Raw genomic sequence first — 27,789 nt, forward strand, 5'->3', positions numbered from 1 at the left:
GTACTGCCAGCCCCCATCTGTTGCATCTCCCTGAGGATTAGCAGAGTTCACATGGGCCACCCGCTTCCTGGACTGCTCCAGGGACTGAGCACTCAGCGTCCTAGAGCTCAGCCGTGCCTCACGCGGAACTCCTCTGCTGGGCACACTGTCCCCTTGGACTCCTTGTTGACCTGGCTGAGTTGTGTGGAGCTGCACTACACACGGAGGCTCTTCCTCCCCTCTTCTCTCCTAGCTCAGTCTTCAGACCTGCAGTTCCCTGCCCCCTCTCCCCTTTATCGTCCTTGGACTTGTCCCCAAGTCAGTCTCCTGCATTTCTAATTCTGACTTAGCATCTACTTCCTAGGGGCTGCAAACATGTGTATGAGTCTGTTTATCTGTACACATAGCTATAGCTGTGTGTGTGTGTGTATGTGTGTGTGTGTGTGTTTAGGCCATGCCAACAACAAACTGGGAGATAGAGGAAGGACGTCTGGGGTATAACCATGAGTAAGGTGACCAGGAAAGTTCACAGGAAGAAGGCAGCGTTTGAGTATGTCCATCAGGGCCTCAGAGGGAGGTCAGCGAGTGCACTTTGCAGTTATCTGGAGGAAGAACTTTCCAGGAGGAGCACAGACCATGAGACAGGGGCACATCTGCTGGGAGGCTGGTGTGACAGCAATGTGTTGAACAAAAGGAAGTGACGTGGGAGAGAAAGCCACAGCAGCGAAGAGCGAGGCGGTGGGAGTGCAGTGTGGCTTGTGCTGGGTCCTATATGCTTCTCTGGGGCTGGGAAGCCCATGGAGGGATGTGAGAAGAGGAGTGAAGAGTGAGTAACTGGCTGTCCCATTGCAAATGGTCTGCGGACTCACGAGAGGGGGAGTAGAAAGCCCAGGTAAAACTGAGATTCGCAACCTACACACTGAAGTGCCCCCTCACTACCCAGAAAATTCACAATGTTCCTTGGGATATTTTAAGGCCTAATTTAAAAGCTTTAATACTTAAAAAATACAGTGATGGGTTGGCATTGTGGTGCACTGGTTCAAGCTGCTGCTGGCAGCACCAGCATCCCATATCGGAGTGCCAGTTCAGGTCCCACATGCTGCATTTCCAATGCAGCTCCTTGCTAATGCATCTGGGAAGGCAGCAGAAGATGGCCCAAGTACTTGATCCCTGCTGCCCACATGGGAGACCAGGTGGAGTTCTGGTTCCTAGCTTTGGCTTGGCTCAACCCTGGCTGTTGCAGCCATTTGCAGAGTGAACTGGAGGGTAGAAGATCTCTCTGTCTCTATTTCTCCCACTTCCTCTGTTATTTTCTTTTCAAATAGATCACTAGGTAAATCTTTTTAAAAAATTAAAAACACAGTGACATCCGTCAAATACCAGATGAAATTAGCTTGGAGCAATTTTCCTTTTCAGCATCCTATTGCTATTTCAAATTGTGTTGATGTCATATCTCTGCAGAGCATTTGCAGTGATAAACAGCAGGTACGACGTGAAAGTCATTGTGGAATACGAAATGAGGAAAGTAGCATCCATTCTGCTTGCAGGGCAGGTTGTGCCATACCCAGTAGGTTTTAAATTGTTTTAAAATAAAAATATTTTTAGTTGGATGGATCTAAATCTTAATACATGAAAACATTAGATATTTCTTTTGGCCTATGGAAATCATTAAAAGAAATTTACTAAGACACCAAGTAAACCTTGAGAAAGTTTGGGCATTAGTTTGCAAGCATGTCTGCTAATTCAACAAGAGTAGGTTAGAATAGGATGAGATGGCTGGAGAAGCTGAGAAACGGTCAGATTTAGGATCTGTTTTCATGGTGTGGACAGCGGGACTAACTGAGAGTGCTGAAGGAAGGGAAGAACCAAGAAGGACTCCATTCTCTTAACCTGAGTCGTCTCTACCTGTTGGGAAAGAAAGTTGGAGTACGTTTTGATAATATTCAGTTTGAGATGCTGTAATACACAACCACGTTGAATTATTGAGTAGGAAATTGGCTCTCAAAGTCTGCAATTCAGGGGAGAAGTCTGCTATAGAAATATGAAATTGATGAGACTGGAAATGACCAGCAAATGAATAGAGTTTGAAAGGAGAATGCCGGCCGGCACCGCAGCTCACTAGGCTAATCCTCCGCCTGCGGCGCCGGCACACCAGGTTCTAGTCCCGGTCGGGGGGGGGGGGGGCCGGATCCTGTCCCGGTTGCCCCTCTTCCAGGCCAGCTCTCTGCTGTGGCCCGGGAGTGCAGTGGAGGATGGCCCAAGTACTTGGGCCCTGCACCCCATGGGAGACCAGGAGAAGTACCTGGCTCCTGGCTTCAGATCAGCGCAGTGGGCTGGCCGCAGGCCGCAGCGGCCATTGGAGGGTGAACCAACGGCAAAGGAAGACCTTTCTCTCTGTCTCTCTCTCTCTCTCACTGTCCACTCTGCCTGTAAAAAAATGATAATAAAAAAAAAAAGAAAGGAGAATGCCAAAGACTTGGCCTTGGACCATTGCAGCAACACCTATATTTCTAGGGGAGTTTTTCTTGAAAGTAAAATGACTCGTGTCTGCCTACACTTGTTCGATTGCCCTGTTAGTTGTTGCTACCAGTCTACTCCTAGGATGACTGAATTTACCATCTTGTCTTTGCTGTGTCTCTGTGATGTGGCCAGAATTCATCGTCGAATATGAAGACGCAATGCATGAGGCAGGGCTGTGGCACCACCAAGCGGAAGTGTCTGGAACGCAGACCACGGCTGAGCTGAAGCTGTCTCCCTACGTGAGCTACTCCTTCCGCGTGATGGCCGTGAACAACATCGGCAGGAGCTTGCCCAGCGAGGCTTCGGAACAGTATCTGACCAAAGCTGCAGGTAAAGCGAGACTGAGAGATGTGAAATACATAGAAAGCCTTGACAGCACTTTTCAGAGGTCCTAAGCTGACACATATGTGTCTGCTTAACTTCTAGAACCAGATAAAAACCCCACGGCTGTGGAAGGGCTAGGATCCGAACCTGATAACTTGGTGATTACTTGGAAGGTGAGCAATGAAGCCTTCATCTTTCCTTGGGACTTCTTAGCATGGAGAGAAAAAATGGGAAACTGATATCTACATAAAATTCCCTGTCGCCCATTTCTGGGTGAAACTATGTATCCTTATTGAAGAGGCAATGTTAAAAGCTTGATCTCTGGTGCCAAAATGAATGGGTGCAAATCCCAGCTCTGCCACTTAACTGTAGGACCATCAATCAGTGGTTGGTGACTGTTAGGGAACTCTATGATGGGAAAATAATAGAACTGACCTCATAAGATTGAAGGAATTGATATACATATAAAGCACCTAGCTTAGCACAAAAAAACTAGCTAGTGTTACATGTAAAACTCCCAGAAGATATGCATCAGGCTATTTCTGTTAGTCAATATTTTTTTTTGGCTTATCTGTATTTTCAGGAATTGGGAAGTGAACATATATTTACTTGTGTAATTTTATTTATAACAAAGTAATGTCTTCCATTTTCTACTTTTCAACGTAGAAAGTAAGTCTTTGTAAAATTTATATTTATTTATTTGTTATGTTATTTGAAAGGCAGGGAGACAGACAGGGATCTCCCATCTGCTGGTTCACTCCCCAAATGCCTGCAACATCCACAGCTGGGCCAGACTGAAGCCAGGAGCTAGGAAGTCAGTCTAGAGCTCCTGTGTGGGTGGCAGGGGCCCAAATACTAGAGCCATCACCTGCTGTCTCCTAGAGTGTGCCTTAGCAGGAAACTGTAATCAGAAGCAGAGCCAGGACTTGCGCTCTTAATTTTTTTGAAAGATTTATTTATTTCTTTGAAAGGCAGAGTTACAGAGAGAGATAGAGTTATCTTCCGTCCACTGGTTCACTCCCCAAATGTTACAATGGCTGGAGTTGGGCCAGTCCAAAGCTGGGAGCCAGGAGCTTTTACTGGGTCTCCCACATGGGTGCAGGAGCCTAAGGGCTTGAGCCATCCTCTGCTGCTTTCCCAGGTGCATTAGCAGGGAGCTGAATTGGAAGTAGAGCAGCTGGGACTCGAACTGGCTCCCAAGTGGGATGCCAGCACTGCAGGTGGCCGCTTTACCCTCTATGGCACAGCACTGACCCCACCAAGACACTCTGATATGGGATGCGGGCATCCCTAACAGTGTTTTCATTGGTTCACCAAATACCTATCCCTAAACCTGTTTTAGCTGGAACCATGCCTACTATTTATAGATACACCTATGTGTATGTACTCATGAACATAGGGCATGTAGAAACAGAATAAAACAACAGGCCAACTTATTTTTAACAGTGAGGGAAACACTTTATAAGTTTTAGTCTCCCAGTAAATTGGCCCATGGAGCGCTATCCCCCAGAAAGGAATATCTAGAGCAATCTTTATAATTGAAAGGTTTTAGGAGTCACCCACTCTTGGCTGTGGAGCGCCACTTTGAAAGGTGTATGTCATATTTGCTGCTTCAAGATAGTAATTTACAACCTTTGAAATGTTGATCCCAAACAATCTTTGAGTCTCATTGCAAACAGAAGAGAAGAACTCTCAGAGGGCCCTGCAGGAAATAGTTTTTAGCCAGTGTCCTAGTGCTGCCGCACCTGTTTCTTTAGGTATGGGAACTGAGTCTGCTGTTCCCGTGTGGTCGCTCAGTTTTATAAACTCTGAGTATTTGGCTTTCCTTGTAGCCCTTGAATGGTTTTGAATCCAATGGGCCAGGCCTGCAGTACAAAGTTAGCTGGCGACAAAAGGATGGTGATGATGAGTGGACGTCTGTGGTGGTGGCCAATGTGTCCAAGTATATTGTCTCCGGCACGCCGACCTTCGTTCCTTACCTGGTCAAGGTGCAGGCCCTGAATGACGTGGGGTTTGCTCCTGAGCCAGCCGTCGTCCTGGGACACTCTGGGGAAGACCGTAAGTAAGCGTTGCTGTTTCCTTTGTACTTTTCCCTGGCAAAATAGACAAGTTCAAGTGCAAGTGAAGGTTACATCCAAAAGTACTGAAGTTACGGGGGTGGGGTTGCAATTATTTTGCTTAATTTCTCTGAGTTTAACCTCCTGCTATGGAAGAGAGGTAGTATGTTAAAAGTTATTCCTTTATTAAGGTTTATTTATTTATTTGTTTTAAAGGCAGAGTTACAGAGAGAGAGAGCTCTTTCATCCCCTGACTCAATCCCCAAATGACCACAATGGCCAGAGCTGGGCCAGGCCAAAGCCAGGAGCTTCATCTGGGTCTCCCATCTGGGTGCAGAGGCTCAAGCACTTGGGCCATCTTCCACTGCTTTCCCAGGCATATCAGCAGGGAGTGGGATTGAAAGTGGAGCAGCTGGGACTCAAACCAGCACTCAGATGGGATACTGGTGTCACAGGTGGTGGCTTAACCTGCTGTTCTACAACTGCCCCGTGACTCTTTTTCCTAAACAGTTTTTCTCATAAAGTCAAATGAACAGACACCCAAAACAGTCTCCTTTCAATTCTTCAAAAATCGGTTGATTAGGACTAGGGCAGGCTTCAAAGCCAAAGGTATTCAAGATAGTGACATTTTTGCCCAAAATTCGAAATAACACTGAAACCTGTGCTCTCCTTCCTCCTTCCCTGTCGTCTCCCTAGTCCCCATGGTGGCTCCCGGGAACGTGCGTGTGAACGTGGTGAACAGCACCTTAGCCGAGGTGCACTGGGACCCTGTACCTCTGAAAAGTATCCGAGGACACCTGCAAGGCTATCGGGCAAGTGAAGAGGGCTCTTCCCTGTCCCTCCCTTAGCAACGGGGCTCTTCCCTGTCCTCCCTTAGTACCGGGACGTCAGCAAAGGCCGCTTGTCGCACACACGTCACAAGGTTGGAGCTGTGGGGTTCCTCTGCTCAGGAACTCGTGGACTCAACAGCTGGTTATCGCATCAGGCAGGGCCACATTGGAAGGACCCCATCCAGAGCTGACTTCCAGTCTCACTGCATCCAAAGTGACAAGCAGAGGTTTTCTCCAGTGTTCTAAGATTCTGCCAGCTAAAAGATTAACATGTACAAAACCGGGGGAAATAATTTTTGGAAAGATTTATTTTGCTTATTTGAAAGAGAGAGAGAGAGAGAGAGAGCTTCCATCCTGTTTCATGCCCCAAATGGCCACAACAACCAGAGCTAAGCCAGGCTGAAACCAGGAGCTAGGAGCTTTTCCCACGTGGGTGCAGGGGCCCAAGCACTCAGGCCATCTTCTGCTGCTTTCCCAGGTGCATTAGTAGGGAGCTGGATTGGAAATGGAGCAGCTGGACTTGAGCTGGTGCCTAAATGGGTTGCCGCTGCAGGTGGTGACTTAACCTGCTACACCACAACACCAGCAAAGGAAAACTAAGTTTTAAAGAACTTGAATATAATGAAATGCACCTTGCTTTAAAGCAATATATACCACATGTGTTAAACACACAAAAATGGCCTGGTAATAATTTGGGCATTTTAAAATAATTTAGATTATAATTGAAGACCATATAGTTCCAACTGAGTAATTCTTGTAAACATCAATTGTCTTCCTTTTGGGAAGCACAGAAAAATGGATTCCTAGAAATTTTGATTAACTGACATACACCCAAAGAATTATTTTTGTGCTTGAAGTCTACGTGTGTGCATGCATGCGCGTGCGTACACACACACACACACTCCTGATTTGTTAATCCTGACACCTAGCGTTCACTTTTTGTACTGCATCATGTTTGGTTCCCCTCCCCACCCCCACCCCCGCACTACCAGATTCTGATTATATGTTGACTTCTCTTGGAAATGCCTCTAAATCCCTAAGAAGAATTAAAGGAAACTTCATAAATAAACATAATTTAAGGAAACAAGTAATCACAAATTATGGATTTGCTATCAAAGTCAGTAGATGCTTATCTATCTCTAAAAATTTTGCTTACAACTTAATGCCAAGAAAAAGTTTTTAATTACACAGAACAGTTTGGCTTCATGGAGAATGCCTAGACTTAAAGTAGAGAGTCCCCTGTGGCTTTGGGAAAGTCCCTCGATAGCTCAGAATCTCATGTACCATAGGAATAATAATAATAAAAGCCTCACTGTGGCTTTTAGGATTAAAGTAAATCATATATCATACATGAACTTGTATTAACTCAGGAAAAGTATATAAATATGAGGCAGTAATTTTTATTTTTTAAAAAAGAGATTTTATTTATTTGAGAGGCAGAATTACAGACAGAGAGAGGCAGAGAAAGAGAGAGAGGTCTTTCATTCGCAGGTTCACTTCCCCAAATGGCTGCAACAGCCAGAGCTGGGCCAGTCCAAAGCCAGAACCAGGAGCTTCTTCTGGGTCTCCCATGTGGGTGCAGGGGCCTGAGTAATTGGGCCATCTTCTACTGGTTTCCCAGACCATAGCAGAGGGCTGGATTGGAATAGGGGCAGCTGGGACTCGAACCTGTGCCCATATGGGATGCCAGCACCACAGGTGGAGGCTTAACCTACTATGCCATGGCCCCATGTAATTTTTATTTTAGGAACATTTTATGCAAGTGAAAGACTTAAATCCTTCTATTGCTATCCATTTGCTTGGTGTTCTGGAGAGGACCTACTGGGTCTTGTGTTATTTCATTTATTTCTCTTCTACTCTGAGAAAACAGGATAGCCCTGCTTTGTCATGTCATCTTAATTTAACTTCCCTCATTGTCTCTGGACTTCCATTCTTCTGGGCTCACAATCAGTATCCATTGGTTTTGCTAGTAACTTTCTTCGAAAATGCACCAAGGAATTTTCAAGAAAGACAAGTGTCTTCAATTTGTGAGCGTGAGGAATCTTGTTTGCTGCGTCATGCTTTTCTGACTTGCATTCTTGCTGTTGCAGATTTACTACTGGAAGGCACAAAGCTTATCCAAAAGAAACAGACGTCACATTGAGAAGAAGATCCTCACCTTCCAAGGCAGCAAGACGCACGGCATGGTACCGGGGCTCGAGCCCTTCAGCCACTACTCCCTGAACGTCCGCGTGGTCAACGGCAAAGGCGAGGGCCCGGCCAGCCCGGACAGAGGCTTCCACACCCCAGAAGGAGGTATGGGATGGCCAGGTCTCTGAGATCTCAGAATGTAGGGTGTGGCCCGGGAGGCTTCCCATATAGTATATTCTAGAAGCTCAGGGCTATTTTCCCAAGCACCCACAAAGCTGACAGAACCGCACTCATGCTGCCCTAAAACACCCTCTCCCTCGACTTACACACTTTCTCCACATTTATGCTTTCCAAAACCTTGGCCATTTGGTGTTCACTTGGGTCGTTCACTGACCTGGGGCAAGTTCTAGAACTTTTCTGCACCCCAGCCGTCTCACATGGGAAGCGTATGACCTCAACGGGTTGAGCTAAGGGGACCACCTAGAGAGGAAGCTGTTCCTATCTGTTGGGGATGTTTCTAGAGCTTCTTTCTCAGCACACGCTCATAATCTGGAAGTTATGTAAATGTGGAAAGTTGTCAACTTGCGCTGAGTTAGAAGGTTGGACGTCTTGGCCATGTGGGTTGGAAAGAGAAGGGGGAATCATTATTGCAGGAATGGGTGGCTGTGAGTGGGGAGCAGAGAGGGCCCAACACACGCTGACGGGAAGAGGCAGACGGGAGTTAGGGCACAGGTGTGCTGGACTCTGGGTTACAGGGGAGAAGGAACCAAAGGGTAAGAAGGAGGGGAGTGAGTGGGAAAGACCCTGGAGCTCTATTTTTAAATCTGCATCCAGACAGCCATGAAAATAGACCAGACAGCTTCTGCGGGCCCCTTAGATCTTTTTGATAAAGGAATTCACAGACACATTCTGTCCTGGCTTAGGATTCAGAGCTCCTGATGTTGGCAGCTGCCCAGCAGCCTCCAGCCCTGTGGCCCAACTCCCCTTCCACGGCAGGTGCTTATCCTCAGTCTCAGTCTGCTCAGAGGCTCAGGGCTCCTTCCACTCCAGGCTTCCCTGCCTCTGGTCCTTTGGAAGGTGCAGGGGAAGATGGCCCAGAAGAGATGATCTGATAAAAAGGGTTCAAGTACAAGGAAGAGAGGGGACAGCATGTCTGAAGACTTAAGGGGTTCCTTCAGGACACTGAGGTTGGGTGGTAGGAAACAGAAAAGAGAGGAAGATCAGCCAGGGAGGACCCGTATCGTGGCTGATCTTGGATGCTGTGGATGTTAACCTACAGCCCAGAGGCTCTTACACTGGGGACTGTGGCCCCGTAAGAGAGGAAGTGGCACTGAACAGGTATAAGGAGCCCTATGAGTTTCCTAAAATTGCATGCAAAATGGGGGGGGGGGTGGTTCTAGAGAGAATTTTTGGCTGCCCTCGTTGGGCAGAGTGATGGAAGGAAGAGCAATGCCATTACTGGTTTTCTAGAGAACCTGGGAGGGAGCGCTATCACGGGTCATCATCGTGAGGAAGTGGATAAAAGGCCAAGTAGAACCTGACACCCCTCGGCCTTCCTTCCCGAGGGCCAGCACTGTGCCCATCACACTCAGCTCCTGTACACCTGTCAGCTCGCAGGAGGAGGACGGCCCTGCACCGGGGCAGGGATGGCCACAGCCCAGAGCCCCTCGGGCAGAGCGTTCTGTGTGCAGGCACCTGGTTGGCACAAGCAGGCCTCGATGGCCCAAAACACAGCTGCTCCCACACAGTGCTCTGGATAGAATGATTTCACTTAGTAACCAGTTTGCATTTAATGCAGCACCACTTGTGAATCATGGAAGTACTCTCACCGCTAAAAAGTACTGGATTTGAGCCCGTGTAAAGGCATGTGTGTATTGAGAGGATGGTTGCATTGAACCTAATGGAATTGATAAGCAAAAAGGGAGATGAAAATAACTAAACGAGGACTAATGTATTTCAGATGAGTCAGGAATGAGTTACTGAAAACACAATTGACCGGTTGTGTGAGCGTGGGGTCATGTACTGTTTTATTGCATTCTGAAATATTCATAAGCCTTTGTATTGACTGTGTTCTCATTCAAAGTCCCCAGTGCTCCCTCATCTTTGAAGATTATCAATCCTACGCTGGACTCTCTCACTCTGGAATGGGACCCACCAAGCCACCCCAACGGCATTTTGACTGAATACACCTTAAAATTCCAGCCAAGTAAGTTGTTGGGAGGAGAGGAGGGGAAATATTTTTTAAGAACTGTTATGTTTTTAAAAAACACTTTTTTTGTATCTAGAATAGATATATAAACCTTCAAGTATAATTTCAGCAAACTTCAAAACATGTTTTTTTCTTAAGATTTATTCATTAATTTGAAAGTCAGAGTTAGAGAGAGAGAGAGAGATCCTCCATCTGCTGACTCACTCCCCGGATGGCTGCAATGGCCAGTGCTAGACCAGGCTGAAGCCAATAGCCAGGAGCTTCATCTGGGCCTCCCACGTGGGTACAGGGGCCCATGCACTTGGACCATCTTCTGCTGATTGCCCAGGCACATTAGCAGGGAGCTGGATCAGAAGTGGAACAGCCAGGACATGATACCCAGTTACCATACGGGATGCTGGTGTTGCAGTTGGTGGCTCCACCCACTACACCACAAAGCTGATACAACTCAAATCTTAGTTTTTAAAGAAAAATGATGTGTAGACTATTGAAAATTAAGTAATCTGTAGAATTTTGAGGGTAATGGAAAAAAATGTAGACAAATAGACCTAAAAGATAAGGTTATTTGGTGCAAAAAAATTTTTTTTTGAATCCAGTGCGTTTTCCACAGCCTTTTAAAAAAGACCCCTACAAAGCAGACCATTGAGGATAGAGTCCAGGTGGGCACTGTCTTCAGTCCAGGCAGCCATTATCTGTAATTAGAAGATGGCAAGAAGAGATTTCGTTGGCAAAAGGCCTCTGAAGAAAAGATTTGGGATTATTTAATAGTTTGTGGCTCCACCTCCAAAACCACAAAATAAAAAATGCTGGTGTCATTCAACCAAACAATTGCTCTGGCTTTTAAGCCAGTGGGAGCATAGCCCCATATTGTGTTATAGTATATTATACTACACTATCGGATCTGTCAAAGGTTATCACTTGGTTATATCAGGCCAGGAGTGAGGAGGATTAGAAAAGCCAGTGTAAGGCAGATGTGACATTTCTGGTTGACATATTTATTTACAATAGTATTCCTATCACGATTAATGGAGAATGCACTTGCCTGTTATTTTCTGATCGACAGTTAACAGCACACATGAATTAGGACCTCTGGTCGACTTAAAAATTCCTGCCAACAAGACACGCTGGACTTTGAAAAATTTAAATTACAGCACTCGGTATAAATTCTATTTATATGCACAAACATCAGCAGGATCAGGAAGTCAGATTACAGAGGAAGCAGTAACCACTGTGGATGAAGGTAAGATGGGTATGTACAAAATCCATGGGATGATAAGTCTTGTGGGGTTAAAACACTTTTAGTTTATGCTTTCCTTCCTGCCATGGAATATCCTTCTTACCCAGTTAACACAAGCACCAGTTTGTAATTTCTCCTTCTCATATGTAGTGAAGTCCAAATAGTTATTTATTTCATATTGGAATAACTAATGGTATTTTTTTTTTCAAATCCATGTGAAATATTGGGATGGGAGTGAGAAATTACAATATTTGCCACACTGGAATTCAAAGTTATGGTGTTGTTTTTCCCTATCTGCAACTTTATGCATACATGTATGTGTTAGTACGTAGTCATATAATACATATAGATGCATACACAGATATGCATCCCCATATACACATAGTATATGTAATTCTAGTTCTGGTTATGACTCACTGGAGAAAAACCATTAGTCCTCACATTGACTTAGGTTTCCTAGCCAAGAAATCAGGACTGTCCCTAAGTAGTGTATTTCTTTTTTTTTTTTTTTTCTTTTTTGACAGGCAGAGTAGACAGTGAGAGAGAGAGAGAGACAGAGAGAAAGGTCTTCCTTTTGCTGTTGGTTCACCCTCCAATGGCCGCTGAGGCCGGTGCGCTGTGGCCGGCGCATCGAGCTGATCTGAAGCCAGGAGCCAGGTGCTTCTCCTGGTCTCCCATGGGGTGCAAGGCCCAAGTACTTGGGCCATCCTCCACTGCACTCCCGGGCCATAGCAGAGAGCTGGCCTGGAAGAGGGGCAACCGGGACAGAATCCGGCGCCCTGGCCGGGACTAGAACCCAGTGTGCCGGCGCCGCAAGGCAGAGGATTAGCCTATTGAGCCGCGGCGCCGGCCAGTATATTTATTTTATGTTTGAGCAAGGGACTTTGTATTTTGGCATGCCATCTGGTACAGAGACAGAAAAATAACCTGATTAATGTCTTTAAAAAAGGCATTAACATGCCTTTTCATACATTTGGAAAAGCATTTTGACAGTTACAGATTCAGCAAAAATGATCAAAAATATTGTACAAGATTATCTGGTTTTGCATGTTGCTAAACAGTAGAATGGCTTAAGAGGTATTTACTTATCTACCATAGCATAAGAAACTGACATTTCTCACCATACGTGGTTTTGAAATATCCTATACCAGCTTAGATACTAGGCAAGCATGCATAATGCATCCTAAATAGTATGTGGATTTGAGTCCTTTGTAAGTTTGGGGACGCTGACAAACCTTTGTCCCTGGTACCTAATGTGGATGGTACCTTCATTCCTCTTGCATGCCATAGTATTTTGATAAGTGTTTTGTATCGCTATACATGCTCACAAGTGTATTACATCTAACTATATAGTGTCCTGTTTCTGTTTCCCTCATTAAAGCTGGTATTCTTCTACCTGATGTAGGTGCAGGCAAAGGTAAAATAACTCATCTGCATGACTTTCTACATGTGTGAAATTTGCAATGTTCAACGTGGGGAAGTGCAGCATGGGTAAAAAAGACAAAATAAAATGTGCTTGGAACCACCAAACTAAGGAGAAGATCTTGGCTTTACAATTAATGTCTAATCTTATTTACAATTAGAAAGCCACGTACTCAATTCTCCCCAAATTTTTTTTATCAAGATTTATCCCTGGTGCAGATCCCAACCTTAGCTTTTAATGATACGATTTTGGCTGGATCAGACAGGATCACCACTGTGGATTTGTCCCAGATCCTCCACATGGCCATGCCACGTAGCAGGAATTCAGAAGTACCAGTCCTGTGTTGAAAAGATCCTGTGAGGATCCGGGTCGGCCCAGCTTCCTGTTCTCATCTGATAGAGCTGCACTCCTCTCAGACACACTGCTGCCATCACATGCCACTATCCACTTGGAACTCTGGGTTAGCACCCCTCCAGCTGGGCTGGGACGCAAAGTGTCCCTGCTGGGACTCCCGCTACAGAGCAGGGAGACTTCCCACACACTCTGCTTGTTGTTTTTTCCATCTTGTCTTCAACAGGCTGTTCAGGGTTCCTACTGGGACATAGCCAGCCATCCGCAAGGGGTCACTTCTGTTCTCCTTTGCCTCAGACAGCTCCTGAGGTCAGAAAGGCTTTTTAGGGGAGATGGTGCTTGAGATGCTGTAACCTATCATCCACCTGTGCAAATGCCGGAGTGCTTTAGGTCTCTGACCCTTGGCTATTGGTTGACCAGTTGGCTTTGACAAAGCTGCAGTGTCCTGGCCACTGGCTGTTGTTTTTCTGAGAGTGCTCTGAGTCATGGGTTTTCTTGGGCTTTGCAGGCCACATAAGTGCAAACAGGAATGAAGAAACAGAAGACCAGGAGCTATATGTGCTGTGCCTGAATTTATTTAGTTCTTGTGAGCTTGGGCTTGATGCATTTCTTCTGTTTTCTTAGCAGTTCACTTACCTTCAGAGCCTTGGTAAATTGTAAAATCTACATTAGATAGATTTTTGGAGTGACTGGGTAAGAAGTGTAGCCATTTCCAGCAAACTTGATAATGTTACATTCATGTATTAGACTTGAAAGAACAGACACTTGAAAATTCAAAACTCCCGAAGCATTGTGGAAAGATGTGAACATATTTCTATGTATGCTTCTTTACCAGAACAATTAGGTAGCAAGTAAACTCATAGGTTGTTGTACAATGCTTTCCTGATGTCTGCTCATCAAAGCTTTTAGGTAGAAGCCAGGCCTCTCTCCTCCATGGTGGCCACATCCCTGTGGCTGTGCCAAGAGTTGGTGGCAGAGAAATTGTGCATCCCCGGGCTGCCTGTGAGGACGTGTGACCTTCTGTGGAGCTCTGGAAGAAACATCATTCCCTGCTTTTGATCAGTGAAAGCTCAAAGACGTCTTTATCAGTAGAGTTTTGGGTTGACTACTTGACGAATCTAAAACTGTTGTGCATGACAGGATTACCTCAGTAGCTGTTGAAGATTGGTTCCAGAATGCCCCTCGGATGCCAAACCCCTTTGATGCTCAAGTCACTTCTGTGAAATGACCTTGTGCTTGAGTATAACCTGTGCACATCCACCTGGAGCCTTCAAATCGCCCCTAAATGACTGCAGTAGCTAACACAGTGTGAATTTATGTAGAGTTATCATTGTTTGGGGGCACTCATGACCAGAAAAATAGTCTGCATGTGATCTATGCAGACATGGTTTTCTTGTGGAGTATTTCCTATCCCCTGCAGGTTGTATCTTTGAACTTGGAACCTGCAGACGTGGAAGCAGCTGTGTCATTGCAGAGACAGGCTAATATGGGATGTCTGGAAGCTCATTAAGCTCTGGTATTAGAATCAGCTGGACCTCAGATAAGACAAGGAATAATGTTTTAAAAACAGCTAAATCTGACCTATTTTCAATATTTTTTTACTAGTGCAGTAGTAATTAAGCATTACTAACATAAAAATGAGATCATGTTGCCATGAAGACTATTAACTCCTTAAGTAGAATTTGTGAATCTGAGTGATTCTTCCTTTAAAAATATTATTTTCAATCTAAGGATGAATTTGGTGTGCCTCTCTGTTTCCCTTCTCTGTGTGAGATTTAGTTCTCTACAATTCTTACAAATTTTAATTTTTAAGTATATCTTTTATATTTTAATTTAAAGCAGCAAAGCAGGGGATAAATGAGATGTAGCTCATTGAGAAAAAAACATGTTATCCTTAGCTATGGAAGCATCAACATCTAATGTGACTTCATTACAAATTGTCATTTTTTTTCCGAAAGTGATTTTACTTCACTTCTACTTGAAGAAGGGAAAAGAAATGCACTGAAGTTTATATTTTTATTGTTTTCTTACAACATTTAAAAGATGTTAAGGAAACCTAGGCTTTGAGTGTGTGGTTACAAAGAGATTAAATGGTAAAATAGAAGCCAAAATAACTCAGTTAATGATATTATCCTAGGGACTCAATGGGTGTTTTTTTGCTCAGTGAGTAAGTGAATAAGTGGGGATTAAAAGGAGGGAGAGTTAGAAGTCTCTATGAGGCAAGTGACCAAACAGCATAACTTCCGAAAGTGGTAGTATTGTCTCTCAGTGGCTTTAAGAATAAGCTAAATAAAAGTTTCCAGTACACAAGACATTTTTATTAGCTACCATTAACAATACAGTGATGTAAGTTAGATTTTTGGAACGTATTCATCATAAGATAAGGGTACAAACTGTCAGTTTGTACCCTGTGTCCACCATCGCCCCACTTCCCCAACCCGTCCCCAGCTCTTAGATGCCTCTATACTACTCTCTGATACAGAGCCTTTTCTGTGTGACTTGTGGAGATTTTACATGCACGTGAGATCACACAGTATTTGTCTTTCTCTGCCTGGTTTGACTCAGTTAGCATAATATCCTCCAGGTTCATCCATGTTGTAGCTTATATCCGAACTTCCTTCCTTTTTATGATCAAAAGCTTTTCATTATATATATTTACCATCATTTATCTATCATCTGCCAGTGGACCCTTGAATTGTTTTCATAATTTGACTATTGTGGCTACTGCTTTGCCCATGGGTGAGCAGGTACCTCTTTGAAACACTGATTTTATCTCAAACCTGCAAACAAAAACAAAGTAGTTGTAGGAGAAATTCTAGAAAGGAAAAAGAGCCTCCACAAAGACCACTGTATGTGAGAAAACAAAGCTAAATTCTCCTCTGTCAGGAGTATTTTATGGTTCTGTCTTAGCTTTTTCTATAGATGGTCCAAAACTAAATTACACATAGCTCCATGTTATTATCTCTGTTGATTGATCATATTCCTGTCATGATTTGTTCCTTTAAGAAGCAAATCTAAGAAAACTAAAATGAATTAGGTCCCCAAAAAACTCTGCATAATTCAATGATAGGTTTTGCTTTCTGTCCTTTCCTTATTCTTAGCTCAAAAAAGCGTGAAATATGCATGTGTTGCTAAATTAAATTTCAGAGGTCAAGTGCATGGTTTAACTTCTGTTTTTAGTATTTATTTACTTATTTCAAAGACAGAGTTACATAGAGAGGTAGAGACAGAGACAGAGAGAGGTCTTCCATCCAAGGGTTTGTTCCCCAAATGGCTGCAACAGCCAGGCCTGGGCCAGGCCAAAGCCAGGAGCCAAGAGCTTCTTACAGCTTCTTACGTGGTTTCCCACATGGGTGCAGAGGCCCAAGGATTTGGGCCATCTTCCACTGCTTTCCCAGGTGCATTAACAGGGAGCTGGATCAGAAGTGGGGCATCCAGGACTTGAACCAGTGCTGCAGGCCAGAGCTTTAATATGCTGCATCACGGTGCCGGCCTTGTGATTTAACTTCTTTAATGCACTTCTCTTTTTGATGTTAAGACAGATTTTTTTCATTAAACTTATTTCAGCAGAATCCTTTAGCTTTTAAGTTATGCAGCATATTTTAAAATTTAATTATAGAGTCTGAATAAACCCACTGATACTTTCTGAGTTACTACCTTAGTACATTTTCTCTGGGGTAGTATATTGATTTTATTTTTTAACTACCCAAGTTATATATAAATAGGTGAGTTTTAATTTAAGCTATCCAAATAGAGCTGATAGAATCAGACTCAGTTACTCAAATACTATTTGTGAATGACTTTAGGTACTGTCATTACTCAGTAGCAAGCAGCATTCATAATTTGGATTTTTAAGAAGCTGTTCAGATTACATTATGAATTTTCAGAAAATGCTGTGTAGCAAATACAACAGGTTAGGCTTTCTTGCTCTCTGGGGTGTGTCACGTAAAACAGGTCTTGCTCCTTCATTTCTTCCTCCTTAACCTCAGGTAGAGTGTATCGGGCAATCAGAACTCAAAAGTAGCCAGGTGGTGTGGAGCCTGATTTTGAAATTGATGTCCCATAAGGACTTCTGTCCCCAGGGTTCCTCCACAATTCCCCTGCCTGTCTTACATCAGTAACCAAAGACCATGGTCTCCTGGAACTGTGTCTAGTGGGCAACAGTTCACATGGTTCAGAACCTATGGAGTAGAACCCAGACATTTTAATATCATACAGGATACTTTGATATCAAATTATTTCCCAATGCCGTAATCTAGCCAAAGAAAACCCTTTCAGTAAAGAGAGTGAAGTGTAAGCCAATCCTAAATTTCAGCAGTGAATTTGAACTTAGTTTTATTTGCACTACTTCAGCGGATTTAGGCTTACTTTATATCTGCATGGATGGCGCTGAAAGAGGATTGTTTGTTTTGTTTTTCTGTTGTGTGTTTAGTTCAGACAGTAATTTCCAGGATCAGCAATCTAACTGCTGTGGCTCCTGAGACCTGTGTCAGTATCCGTTGGGAATATGAGGGCCCAGAGCCCGTGAACTTTTATGTTGAATATGGTATAGCAGGCAGTAAGAAACAATTTCATTACCAGGTCTTTAATTAATGGGTTTACATTTCAAGAGAAGAAAAATGTTGTTAAGGATTTACTGTCAGTTACCTTGAAAAATAACTTGATTCAATTAAATGAATCAGTTATCTAAAAAAAATCATAGTGAATTATGCACATAGTATAAATATTTTATGTATAACTGGAAATACCATTTTTCATGTTATTTATATTGAAGGGCATAAATTACATTATATGTGTTATTTTTCGTAGTGTGGTACCTACAACTGCCTCTATACCCACAACATGTAAACAACAGTAATAATTATATTTCTCAAAGTGGAAGCAGCAGAGAGGAAAATTTCAAATTTGACCTCACAGGAGCAGAAATCAAACCAACTTGAAAATACTCATTTTGCACAAACTAACCCAACAAGGTTTAAACGAAATTGCGTAGCATGAACCCACTGGAGGAACATGCATTGTGTTACAATATTCGACATAACCCCAGGTCAGTCACTCAGCTTAGAGCCCCGCCACCTCTGCTGGGGGAGGGGCAGCTGTGGTTCTCAGCATTCAGGGAAGCCCGGGGTCCCTCCCTGAACGTAGTGAGTCCTGTGTATAATGACCTGTGCGGTCACTGAGTATTTGTGACAAGAACATGGTCCAACTTTCTGCTTAAGGCGTTATCATGCAAATAAATGTTTTTAAGGGGCTGGCGCCATGGCTCACTTGGTTAATCCTCCGCCTGTGGCGCCGGCATCCCATATGGGCACTGGGTTCTAGTCCCGGCTGCTCCTCTTCCAGGCCAGCTCTCTGCTGTGGCCCGGGAAGGCAGTGGAGGATGGCCCAAGTCCTTGGGCCCTGCGCCCACATGGGAGACCAGGAGGAAGTGCCTGGCTCCTGGCTTCGGAATGGCGCAGCGCGTCGGCTATAGTGGTTATTTGGGGAGTGAACCAATGGAAGGAAGACCTTTCTCTCTGTCATGCTCTTTCACTGTCTAAACTCTGCCTGTCAAATAAAAAAAGAAAAAGAAAAGAAATAAGTATCCTTTTAGAAAGACCCATACTCATATTTGAGAAAGAATCTCTAAACTGGATAAATTTGATGGACTTTAAATTTGCCAAAGATTCATCTTGTGACTCTTAAAAAGCAATTCGTCCCATAGTTCACTTAAGCCGTTTAATGTATGATCTTTCTTTTTATAAAACATCTTTACAGAAATTCAACAACTTCATAAGGCAAAGGAGGATAAAGAAATTTCTTTTGTATTAAAAACAGGAATAAATATACTTATTTTGCAATCTGGATATCTAGCCAGTTTTTCTTTGAGGCTATTTTTATGTAGGTCTTCATTTTTAAAAAAAATTATTTTTATTTATTTGAAAGAATTACAGAGAGAGGTCTTCCATCCTCTGGTTCACTCCCCAAATGGCCGCAATGGCCAGAACTGAGCCGACCCGAAGTCAGGAACCAGGAGCTTCCTCTGGGTCTCCCATGTGGGTGCAGGGGCCCAAGGACTTGAGCCATCTTCTACTGTTTCCCAGGCCATAGCAGAGAGCTGGATCTGAAGAGGAGCAGCCAGGACTAGAACCGGCGCCCATATGGGATGCCAGCACTTCAGGCCAGGGCTTTAACCCACTGTGCCACAGCACTGGCCCCTGTAGTTCTTCGTTTTAATTGATTTATTTGACCTGACTAGAATTGTAACAATACAAAATGGTAAACCCACATATCCTAGATTTTGTTTCTAGCTTATAAGGAATTTTCCTTGCTTGAAGCATAAAGTGACTTCCAGTCCCTCAAAATACTCAAATTGGTTGTTTTTGCAACAATTCCATAGGCAAAGCAGAATGGAGAAAAGAAATTGTCAATGGTTCTCGTTCTCGGAACTTCTTTGGGTTAAAGGGGCTAATACCAGGATCAGCATACAAAGTTCCGGTTGGTGCTCAGGGGTGCTCTGGTTCTGTGAGTGCAGAGGATGAGTCTGAGACAGGCCCAGTGAGGTGCACAGCACCCCAGGGCTGGCTTCACAGTCAGAGGTAGGGGCTGTGTCTTCACAGGTGGAGACGAGGCTGGTGGGACTGTGTTGTAGGTAGGGAGGGACATGAACATCTTTCTGTGGGGCCCTTTAGCTGTTTGGTTCAAATCAATTACAGGATTGAGCAAATCAACTTTTGCCATGGTATTACCAAAAACATATTTAATATGTTAATGTCTGACCTACATAATGTAGATAATTCCATTTTTATATCCCTTACATGTACAAAGTGCCCCTCTGAATTCAACTGAAGTTGTTGAAATGCTTTTGCATTTGAAGTAACATCAAAAAATCACAATTCTTTGTACCAAAATGGACTACAGCACAGCAGATCCCAACAGGGTGTGTAGATAGCTGATGTTTTATTGAATTTCCATGGAACAAGAAATTTTGCAATTCATGTATTACATTTTTATCACAACAAATTTGACTGTTCTAACAAAAAGTTTTCATGTGAAATACAAGAATGTTCCTATTTGCTTACAAGATGAGAAGCAACCCTGCCTGCTTCTGAGTAAATGAGGATTTTGTGGTATGCATTCAGTTTTTGGTTCATGTCCCTAACTGTGTTCAGTCACTTCATGCCTTCTTCAGGAAGTATTGTGTAGCCTGTAGAACTCATAGACAAGTTGTGTTTTTTGTGTATCTTTTATTCACAAAACAGGATGATTTTTAAAGTAATTTTTCATAATTGAGGAAACATCCAATCATAGGTGGCTTAAAAGAAGAAAGAAACCAAAAGTAATATTCCATGATATCCAACTATAGTTTTTAAATCTCCTTTTGCTAAAATCATAATTTTCTTTAAAAATTTATTTATTTATTCAAAAGGCAGAGTTACAGAGAGGCAGGGACAGATAGAGAGAGAGGTCTTCCATCCACTGGTTCACTCCCCAGGTGGCCACAATGACCAAGCTGAGCTGATCTGAAGCCAGGAGCCAGGAGCTTCTTCCCATTCTCCCACATGGGTGCAGGGGTCCAAGCACTTGGGCCATCCTCCACTGCTTTCCCAGATCATAGCAGAGAGCTGGATTGAAGTGGAGCAGCCAGGACTCAAAACGGTGCCCACATGGGATGCCGGCACTACAGGCAGCGGCTTTACCTGCCACACCACAGCGCCAGTCCCTAAAATAATAGTGTTTTAACAAAACATACCTTCCCTGCTATTTTGTTCCTTTTTACTCCATGTCCATGTATGTACATACTTCGAGGAAAATGCTATATTACACATAAAAGGGAACTATCGCATCAATTCACAGTCTTACAAGGTTATTGTGTTACTGATAACATTTAATTTGGAAACATAAAAGCTTAAGTAGATATTCTGTGCATACGGAGCTGGCAGGGACTGGACTGTCCTCAGCTCTCCTCTAGGCTGAGCGAGTGGTTTTCTCATTCAGTCCTTACAGCAACCCTGTGAAGCAGGCACTGTGACTGCCCTCTTCCACCTCGTGTCAAAGCTCAGAGAGGGGTAGGACCTCCCCGGGTCGCCAGCAAGAACAAGGTGAATGTTGGCATGAGACGCTCAGCCTTCCAGCACCAGGAGAGAGACCCTCAGTACACCCCAGGCCCAGGCCCACACCAGAAGGGAACAGATCCTCTCGGAAGTGACTGCTTCCGTAGCACCTAGTGTCAGCTACTCTGCAGCCCTAACGGCTCCACGTGTACTCCCGACTTGCAGGAGAGTTAGATGCACCCTCAGAGTCAAGTAGCATCATTTTGTTGTTTTTTGACCTCTTACAGGACACAAGGCAGGCCCTTTAGAAAGCTGATTCTTCCTCAGCGGTGTGATGCCGCTGTTCCAGCAGCAGCTTCCAGGCAGCTGGAGGAGAGGGATTGTGATGGGTGGGCTATTGTGTACCAGGGATGAAGAGACAAGATGAGGAGACACACCACTGGTTGTCACTTTGTACACACAGGTGTGACCATCAGGAGGCGTAAATACTGATTGGGCCCTAATGACTTTAGTTAGCATATTGCCCCTAGGAGTGAATGCCATCCCCATTCCAGAATCCTCCACTTGGCGTCGCTGCAGCTCCCGTCTCCCTTTCTGTTTCTGTGGCTCTGTGCTTAGTACAGAGTGAACACTGGTGTGAAGCTTCATCGTTGGCTCTTGCTCCTCCACGCCAGGTGTGAGAGCATACTAGCTGGCTAATTTTTAAACTCTGCATTCTTGAGCTGCTTCTCTCTCCAAGTTTTGCTCATTTCAGGAACCCTGATCCAACTTTTGTGTAGGCTTCATGGATAATAGGATACTATCTCTGCCTTTTGTAGTCTGAGCTTTTAAGGTCTATTTCTTCTTCTCCTGTAACACACATTGAAGACCAAACAAGACTGCAAGTGTCGGGGCTGGCACTGTGGCATAGCAGGTAAAGCCGCCGCCTGCAGTGCCAGCATCCCATTTGGGTGCTGGTTCGAGTCCTGACTGCTCCACTTCCGATTCAGCTCTGCTATGGCCTGGGAAAGCAGTGGAAGATGGCCCAGACACTTGGGCCCCTGTACCCATGTGGAGCCCTGCACTGGCTCCTGGCTTTGGTTCAGCAGCACAGCTCTGGCCTTTGTGGTCATTTGGGGAGTGAATCAGCAGATGGAAGACCTCTCTTTCTCTCTCTCTCTCTCTCTCCCTCTCTGTAATTCTACCTTTCAAATAAATAAATATTTAAAAAAAAGAATGCAGTGTCCCGAGGCTGTGTTGCTTCCCCATACTGCTGCATGAATCCATGAGTGCCACCACACCTGGTATCGCCAGGTGTGACCTGCTATGACATCTCATTAACACCACACTCTGCCACCTCTCCTTCCTCTACCAAGTGTCTTCTCCTCATATCACAAAGGATTTAAACAGATTTGTTTTTTACCAACAGCTTCTCTGTTAAACTTTGGTCCCCAATCAGCATATCTCTTTCTCTCTCTTTCAGATTTATTTATTTGAGAGGCAGAGTTACAGACCTAAGAGAGGGAGAGACAGAGAGAAAAGTCTTCTGTCCACTGGTTACGGCCAGAGATGGGCCAGGCTGAAGCCAGAAGCCAGGAGCTTCCTCCGGGTCTCTCATGTGGGTGGCAGGGGCCCAAGCACTTGAGCCATCTTCTACTGCTTTCTCAGGCCACCAGCAGAGAGCTGGATCAGAAGAGGAGCAGCCAGGGTACAAAGCTGTACCCAAATGGGATGCTGGTGCCACAGGCAGAGGCTGAACCTACTAGACCACAGTGCCATCCCCTTAGCACATTTCTAAGTATTTTAACTGAACAGAACGTTTTTATGCACAGGGGATTCTTCCTAAGTATGCTCCAACAAATACCCATTTCTGCTCTCTCCTGTACCCACCTTGTGGTGTTTTTTCTGATTCTGAGAACCCAAGAGCATTTTTTTCTGAGACACCCTACTGTGGGGCACAGGGCGTCCCTGACACAATAGCAACATGATAACAGAGGAGTGTTAAACTTCTGAGGCAGCAGGTGCTGAGGCATAGTGGGTAAAGCCTCTGCCTGCAGTGCTGGCATCCCATATGGGTGTCAGTTTGGCCGGTTTGAGTCCCGGCTGCTCCACTTCTGATCCAGCTCTGCAATGACCTGGGAAAGCAGTAGAAGATGGCCTAAGTCCTTGGGCCCCTGCACCCATGTGGGACACCTGGAAGAAGCTCCTGGCTTCCGGCACAGCTCTGGCTGTTAACGTCCAATTGGGGAGTGAACCAGTGGATGGAAGATCTCTCTCTCTCTCTCTCTACTCTCTCTGTGTAACTCTGACTTTCAAATAAATAAATAAATCTTAAAAACAAAAACTTCTGGGAAACAAAGCACATCCATCTCTATGCCCGCCTTTCTTTCTTTCTTTCTTTCTTTCTTTCTTTCTTTCTTTCTTTCTTTCTTTCTTTCTTTCTTTCTTTCTTTCTTTCTTTCTTTCTTTTTTTTTTTACAGGCAGAGTGGACAGGGAGAGAGAGACAAAGAGAAAGGTCTTCCTTTTCTGTTGGTTCACCCCCCAGTGGCCACTGCGGCCGGCCCACCGCGCTGATCCAAAGCCAGGAGCCAGGTGTTTCTCCTGGTCTCCCATGCGGGTGCAGGGCCCAAGCACTTGGGCCATCCTCCACTGCACTCCCTGGCTACAGCAGAGAGCTGGCCTGAAAGAGGGGCAACCGGGACAGAATCCGGTGTGCCGGCGCTGCAGGTGGAGGATTAGCCTATTGAGCTGCGGCGGCGTCGGCCCTCTCTGCCTTATTTCTATATTCTTGATATGTGTTTATCACTTTATGGATTACATAATACATGGAGATGATTTTATTACAAAATTTTCACCTAAAGTGAAAATCCTCTTTCACTCTTTCCCACTAATACCCAGCCAAGGAGACTCGGAGTCTACAGCCATGGGTCTCATTCTGTGTGCCTGTGGCTGTGTGTGCAGGCATGTGTGTAATATGCACGGTTGTGGCTGTGACTTGGGTGTGTACGCTGTAGCTGAGATGATTTTAGTGTCCTGAGAAGGCCTGAAGCTCTTGTAGTCATTCTGAGCTCTAGATTCCTGCTTGTCTGAATGGGAAGTCAATTGTAGTTACTTCTACTTGCACCATTTCCGTTTCACATCAACCTCAGGTGCATTCGTGTACATTCGTGTGCATTTATGCAGATGTGTGTGCACGCGCGTGTGCACCTATTAACATGTTGTGCCTGCCCAATCTTAAATTAGTAGGATAGGCAAATATTTGATTCTTTTTATTCCTCTTTCTTTAGCCATAGAGGCAAAAACTCAAAGTCCATTTGGATATTTATCTACCAGCTGTCAAAGAAATACATCTAATCTTTGCATAAATGCAAAAAACAAGCTGCCAGCCAGTTCAGTTTTAGCAGTCAATATCTTTTTTTTTTTTTAAGATTTATTTATTTACTTGAGAGGCAGAGTTACAGACAGAGGGAGAGACAGAGAGAGAAGTCGTCAATCCACTGGTTCACTCCCCAAATGGCCTAAATGCCAGAGCTGCGCCAATCCTAAGCCAGGAGCTTCTTCTGGGTCTCCCGTGTGGGTGCAGGGTTCCCAGCACTTGGGCCATCTTCTACTGATTTCCCAGGCCATCAACTGGGAGCTGGATTGGAAGTGGAGCAGCTGGGACTTGAACCAGCATCCATACGGGATGCCAGTGCCACAGGTGGATGGCTTAACCTACAACACCACAGCGCCAGACCCGGCAATTTTGTAGGACAATCTTTGTAGGACAATGCTTATGCTTGTATTTGAGCATTTTACTGCATTTCGCCCTTATCAGTAGCATTCAGTTTGAGTAAAAATGTAAATACTAAGACCAAGTATGACACGACTGTACGTCATTAAGCCTACTGCAAACAGGAACTCCTTAATTTCAATCAGGTGCTCAAGAGACCGCTTGGTTTTTAGTTCAGCATGGAAGTAATGCACGTGGAGACCATGTGTGAATTGAAAGAAATATAATGGACTTTTAAAAATGTTTGGTTTTTTTTGTTTTTTTTGTTTTTTTTTTTTTGCTTCTCAGGATGGGCAGTCCCTAAGTCCCTATAGTATTGGATTCTTTGTTCAGATGTCTGCACTTTTGCTGTCCTGATGTGTTTTCAGGAATGCATTAGAGCAGTAGAGCATAATGCCTCAGTAGCATGCTCTCCCGAGTCACATAGACACAGGTCCAATCCCAACTCCTGGGCACAGTCGTTAACCACTCTGGGCATGGTACATTTAATGCCTACCTCAAAGGATCGTTGTGAAGAATAAGTGAGATTATACCCTCGGGACTGTGCCAAGCATTTAGTAATGTTAGCTGTCACTGTCTTCAGTTCACCCACATCATGATGGCTGTGGTATACGAGTAGAAGGGGGAACCTGTTTCTATTCTTTATTTTTTAAGATTTATTTATTTATTTGAAATAGTGATAGAGAATCTTCCATCTGCTGGTTCACTCCCCAAATGGCCACAATAGCCAGGGCTGTGCCAGGCCAAAGCTAGGAGCCCAGAGCTTCTTCTGAGTCTCACGTGGGTGCAGGGGCCCAAGGACACAGGCCATCCACTGCTGCTTTCCCAGGTGCATTAGCAGGGACCTGGATTGGAAGTGGAGCAGCTGGGACTCAAACCAGCATCCTTAAGGGATGCCGCACTGCAGAGGTGGTTTAACCTGCTACGCCTCAGCGCCGGCCCCAGAACCTGCCTGTATTCGTGCTTCACTTGTGAAATTCGCAATGCAGCGTACTCCCCAGCTAATGAGGCACATGGGACTACTGGGGAAAGGCCCCGGGCCTTTGATTGTGTTCCAGATCATGCATTTCTGCTTCTTTGATTCTTCCATGCATTCTTTGAACATTGCTCTTCACACTTGATTTGCAGCATTTCATTTTCCTCCCCATACTTAGTGTGGAGAAAAAAAAAAAGCAATGAAGTACTGCTTCTGTAACGTGCAGCAGAGCCTGGTACACGTGTGGTCAAGCTTATTACCGCTGCAGCCAGCGATCACACACATCCAACCCAACCATGTGAAACGTATCCAGAAGGAATCCGGTCAAATCCAGTGCATGAAATGGGCATGCTTCTGGGGTCAAAAGAAGAAAGACTTCTACCTTAATTATGGTCAAAAAAGAAAAATTAAAGGCCTTTTAAAAAAAGAATTCATACCCATGAATTGAAACAAATCCGCATGGGCATGTCTGAATAGCCATTGATGCTGCACTTTGTCCAGTATGATCGATACATTCGCGTCATTCCAGAAATGCTGATTATTCCCAGGTTTGCTTAGGAGTTTTGCACACCATGCCTAGTTGAATAAGGGGCTTCATGTTTATTTACGCAAGCAGATGTAAAGAATACTTGAACATGTAAATGAGTATTTTCTCTTCAAACTGGTCCTTTACTCCAGTGATGAGACCACTGACCAAGATATATTTCCAAGTGTTTTGAAGGGTCCAGATCCTAAACAATAACAAATATTGGTTCTTTTGGCTTTTCAGAAATTGCTGTTCAGAACCAACTCTTGTAAATGAGATAAATATTTTGGATACAAATTCGGGTGTTATATAAAATAATACAAGTGCTCGGTCCCCACAAGAACTGGTTTTCTCATGCAGACCGCTTTCTTTCTTAGAAGATTCCTGAAACATTTGAAAAACAGCAGAGTCATTGCCATGACATTTTAGCCTCCAGAAGTGGTTTTATTTGAAGGAAAAATACTCTATTAAATGTATATATTCTGTTCTGTTTTAAATCTAGTTTTATATTCTTATCATCGTACTTAACAATGCAGAATTTATCCTGTAAACAGTAAATTTTTTAACTGGTTTGGGAATTTGTTTCTATTAAGAACATAATGTTCAGCAGGGTTTGATAGCATTTAATGTTATTAGCACATTTCTCTATTAGAATTTTTTAGGTGATGATTTTTCTCAATTTTTGCTAAGAGAACCTTATTATTATTATTATTATTATTATTAGTTTTTGTGATAGCATTTTTAATTTCCATAACAGGGGCTTAATGCTCCACCAAGTACTGATGACATTTTCCTAAGTTAAATTTATAATTCCTGATGGATAACCACCAGGTTCCAATTTGGGGCCACGTTTAAAGCATATAAACAGACTTATAGTATAGCTATTTTTAGCACAAGAAATGATGTTGTTTTCATTTTCCCCTTAATCCATTCCCACCAACTCCATTGGTTTGTTTTCCAGCCATGGCAAGCCGGCAGGTGGATATTGCAACTCAGGGCTGGTTCATTGGTCTCATGTGTGCTGTTGCGCTCCTCATCTTAATTTTGCTGATTGTTTGCTTCATCAGAAGAAACAAGGGTGGTAAATATCCAGGTAAGAAAAAAAGATTAAAATTGCTTTATAATGTTACATAATTATTCATTACACTAAAAAGACATCATGGGGTAATCACAGAGGTTGCAATAGTAAATCTTCCCAGAGCCCTGTACTTGGATTTCCTGTTCAAACCGTTTTTGAGCCCTTTTTATATCATAGCAACATGAACACTGTCAAGGATCAGAAGGCCTTTGGAGGAGTAATGAATCTCTCCTCTGAAGACATGAGTGTGTCTGCTTCTTTAGGATCCACGTACGCTGTGGATGCTCCAGTAGCACTTGAAGCCAACTGAGGAGGGCTTAGCGCATGAAGATTTCCAGGGGAAGCAATGCATGAACCAAGTCTT

At 44.1% G+C, this 27,789-nt stretch overlaps 1 protein-coding gene across 23 annotated transcripts in view; it reads left to right on the plus strand.

The window, feature by feature from the left end:
• NRCAM (neuronal cell adhesion molecule) overlaps positions 1 to 27,789 on the plus strand; it is a 329,372-nt gene that overhangs the window by 287,123 nt on the left and 14,460 nt on the right. For 12 of the 23 annotated variants that reach the window (XM_070071138.1, XM_008258359.4, XM_051849677.2 and 9 more), the window contains 9 exons: positions 2,632 to 2,829; positions 2,926 to 2,996; positions 4,656 to 4,881; positions 5,577 to 5,692; positions 7,801 to 8,005; positions 9,924 to 10,046; positions 11,113 to 11,289; positions 12,668 to 12,703; positions 27,309 to 27,440. In XM_070071138.1, the coding sequence (XP_069927239.1) occupies positions 2,632 to 2,829; positions 2,926 to 2,996; positions 4,656 to 4,881; positions 5,577 to 5,692; positions 7,801 to 8,005; positions 9,924 to 10,046; positions 11,113 to 11,289; positions 12,668 to 12,703; positions 27,309 to 27,440 (1,284 nt within the window). Of the gene's footprint in view, positions 1 to 2,631; positions 2,830 to 2,925; positions 2,997 to 4,655; positions 4,882 to 5,576; positions 5,693 to 7,800; positions 8,006 to 9,923; positions 10,047 to 11,112; positions 11,290 to 12,667; positions 12,704 to 17,492; positions 17,619 to 19,439; positions 19,598 to 19,978; positions 19,980 to 27,308; positions 27,441 to 27,789 lie in introns of all 23 variants that reach the window. The other 11 variants (XM_070071141.1, XM_008258365.4, XM_051849679.2 and 8 more) reach the window with 3 other exon arrangements.

This window comes from Oryctolagus cuniculus, chromosome 3, assembly GCF_964237555.1.
Source record: "Oryctolagus cuniculus chromosome 3, mOryCun1.1, whole genome shotgun sequence".
Taxonomy (NCBI): Eukaryota; Metazoa; Chordata; class Mammalia; order Lagomorpha; family Leporidae; genus Oryctolagus; species Oryctolagus cuniculus.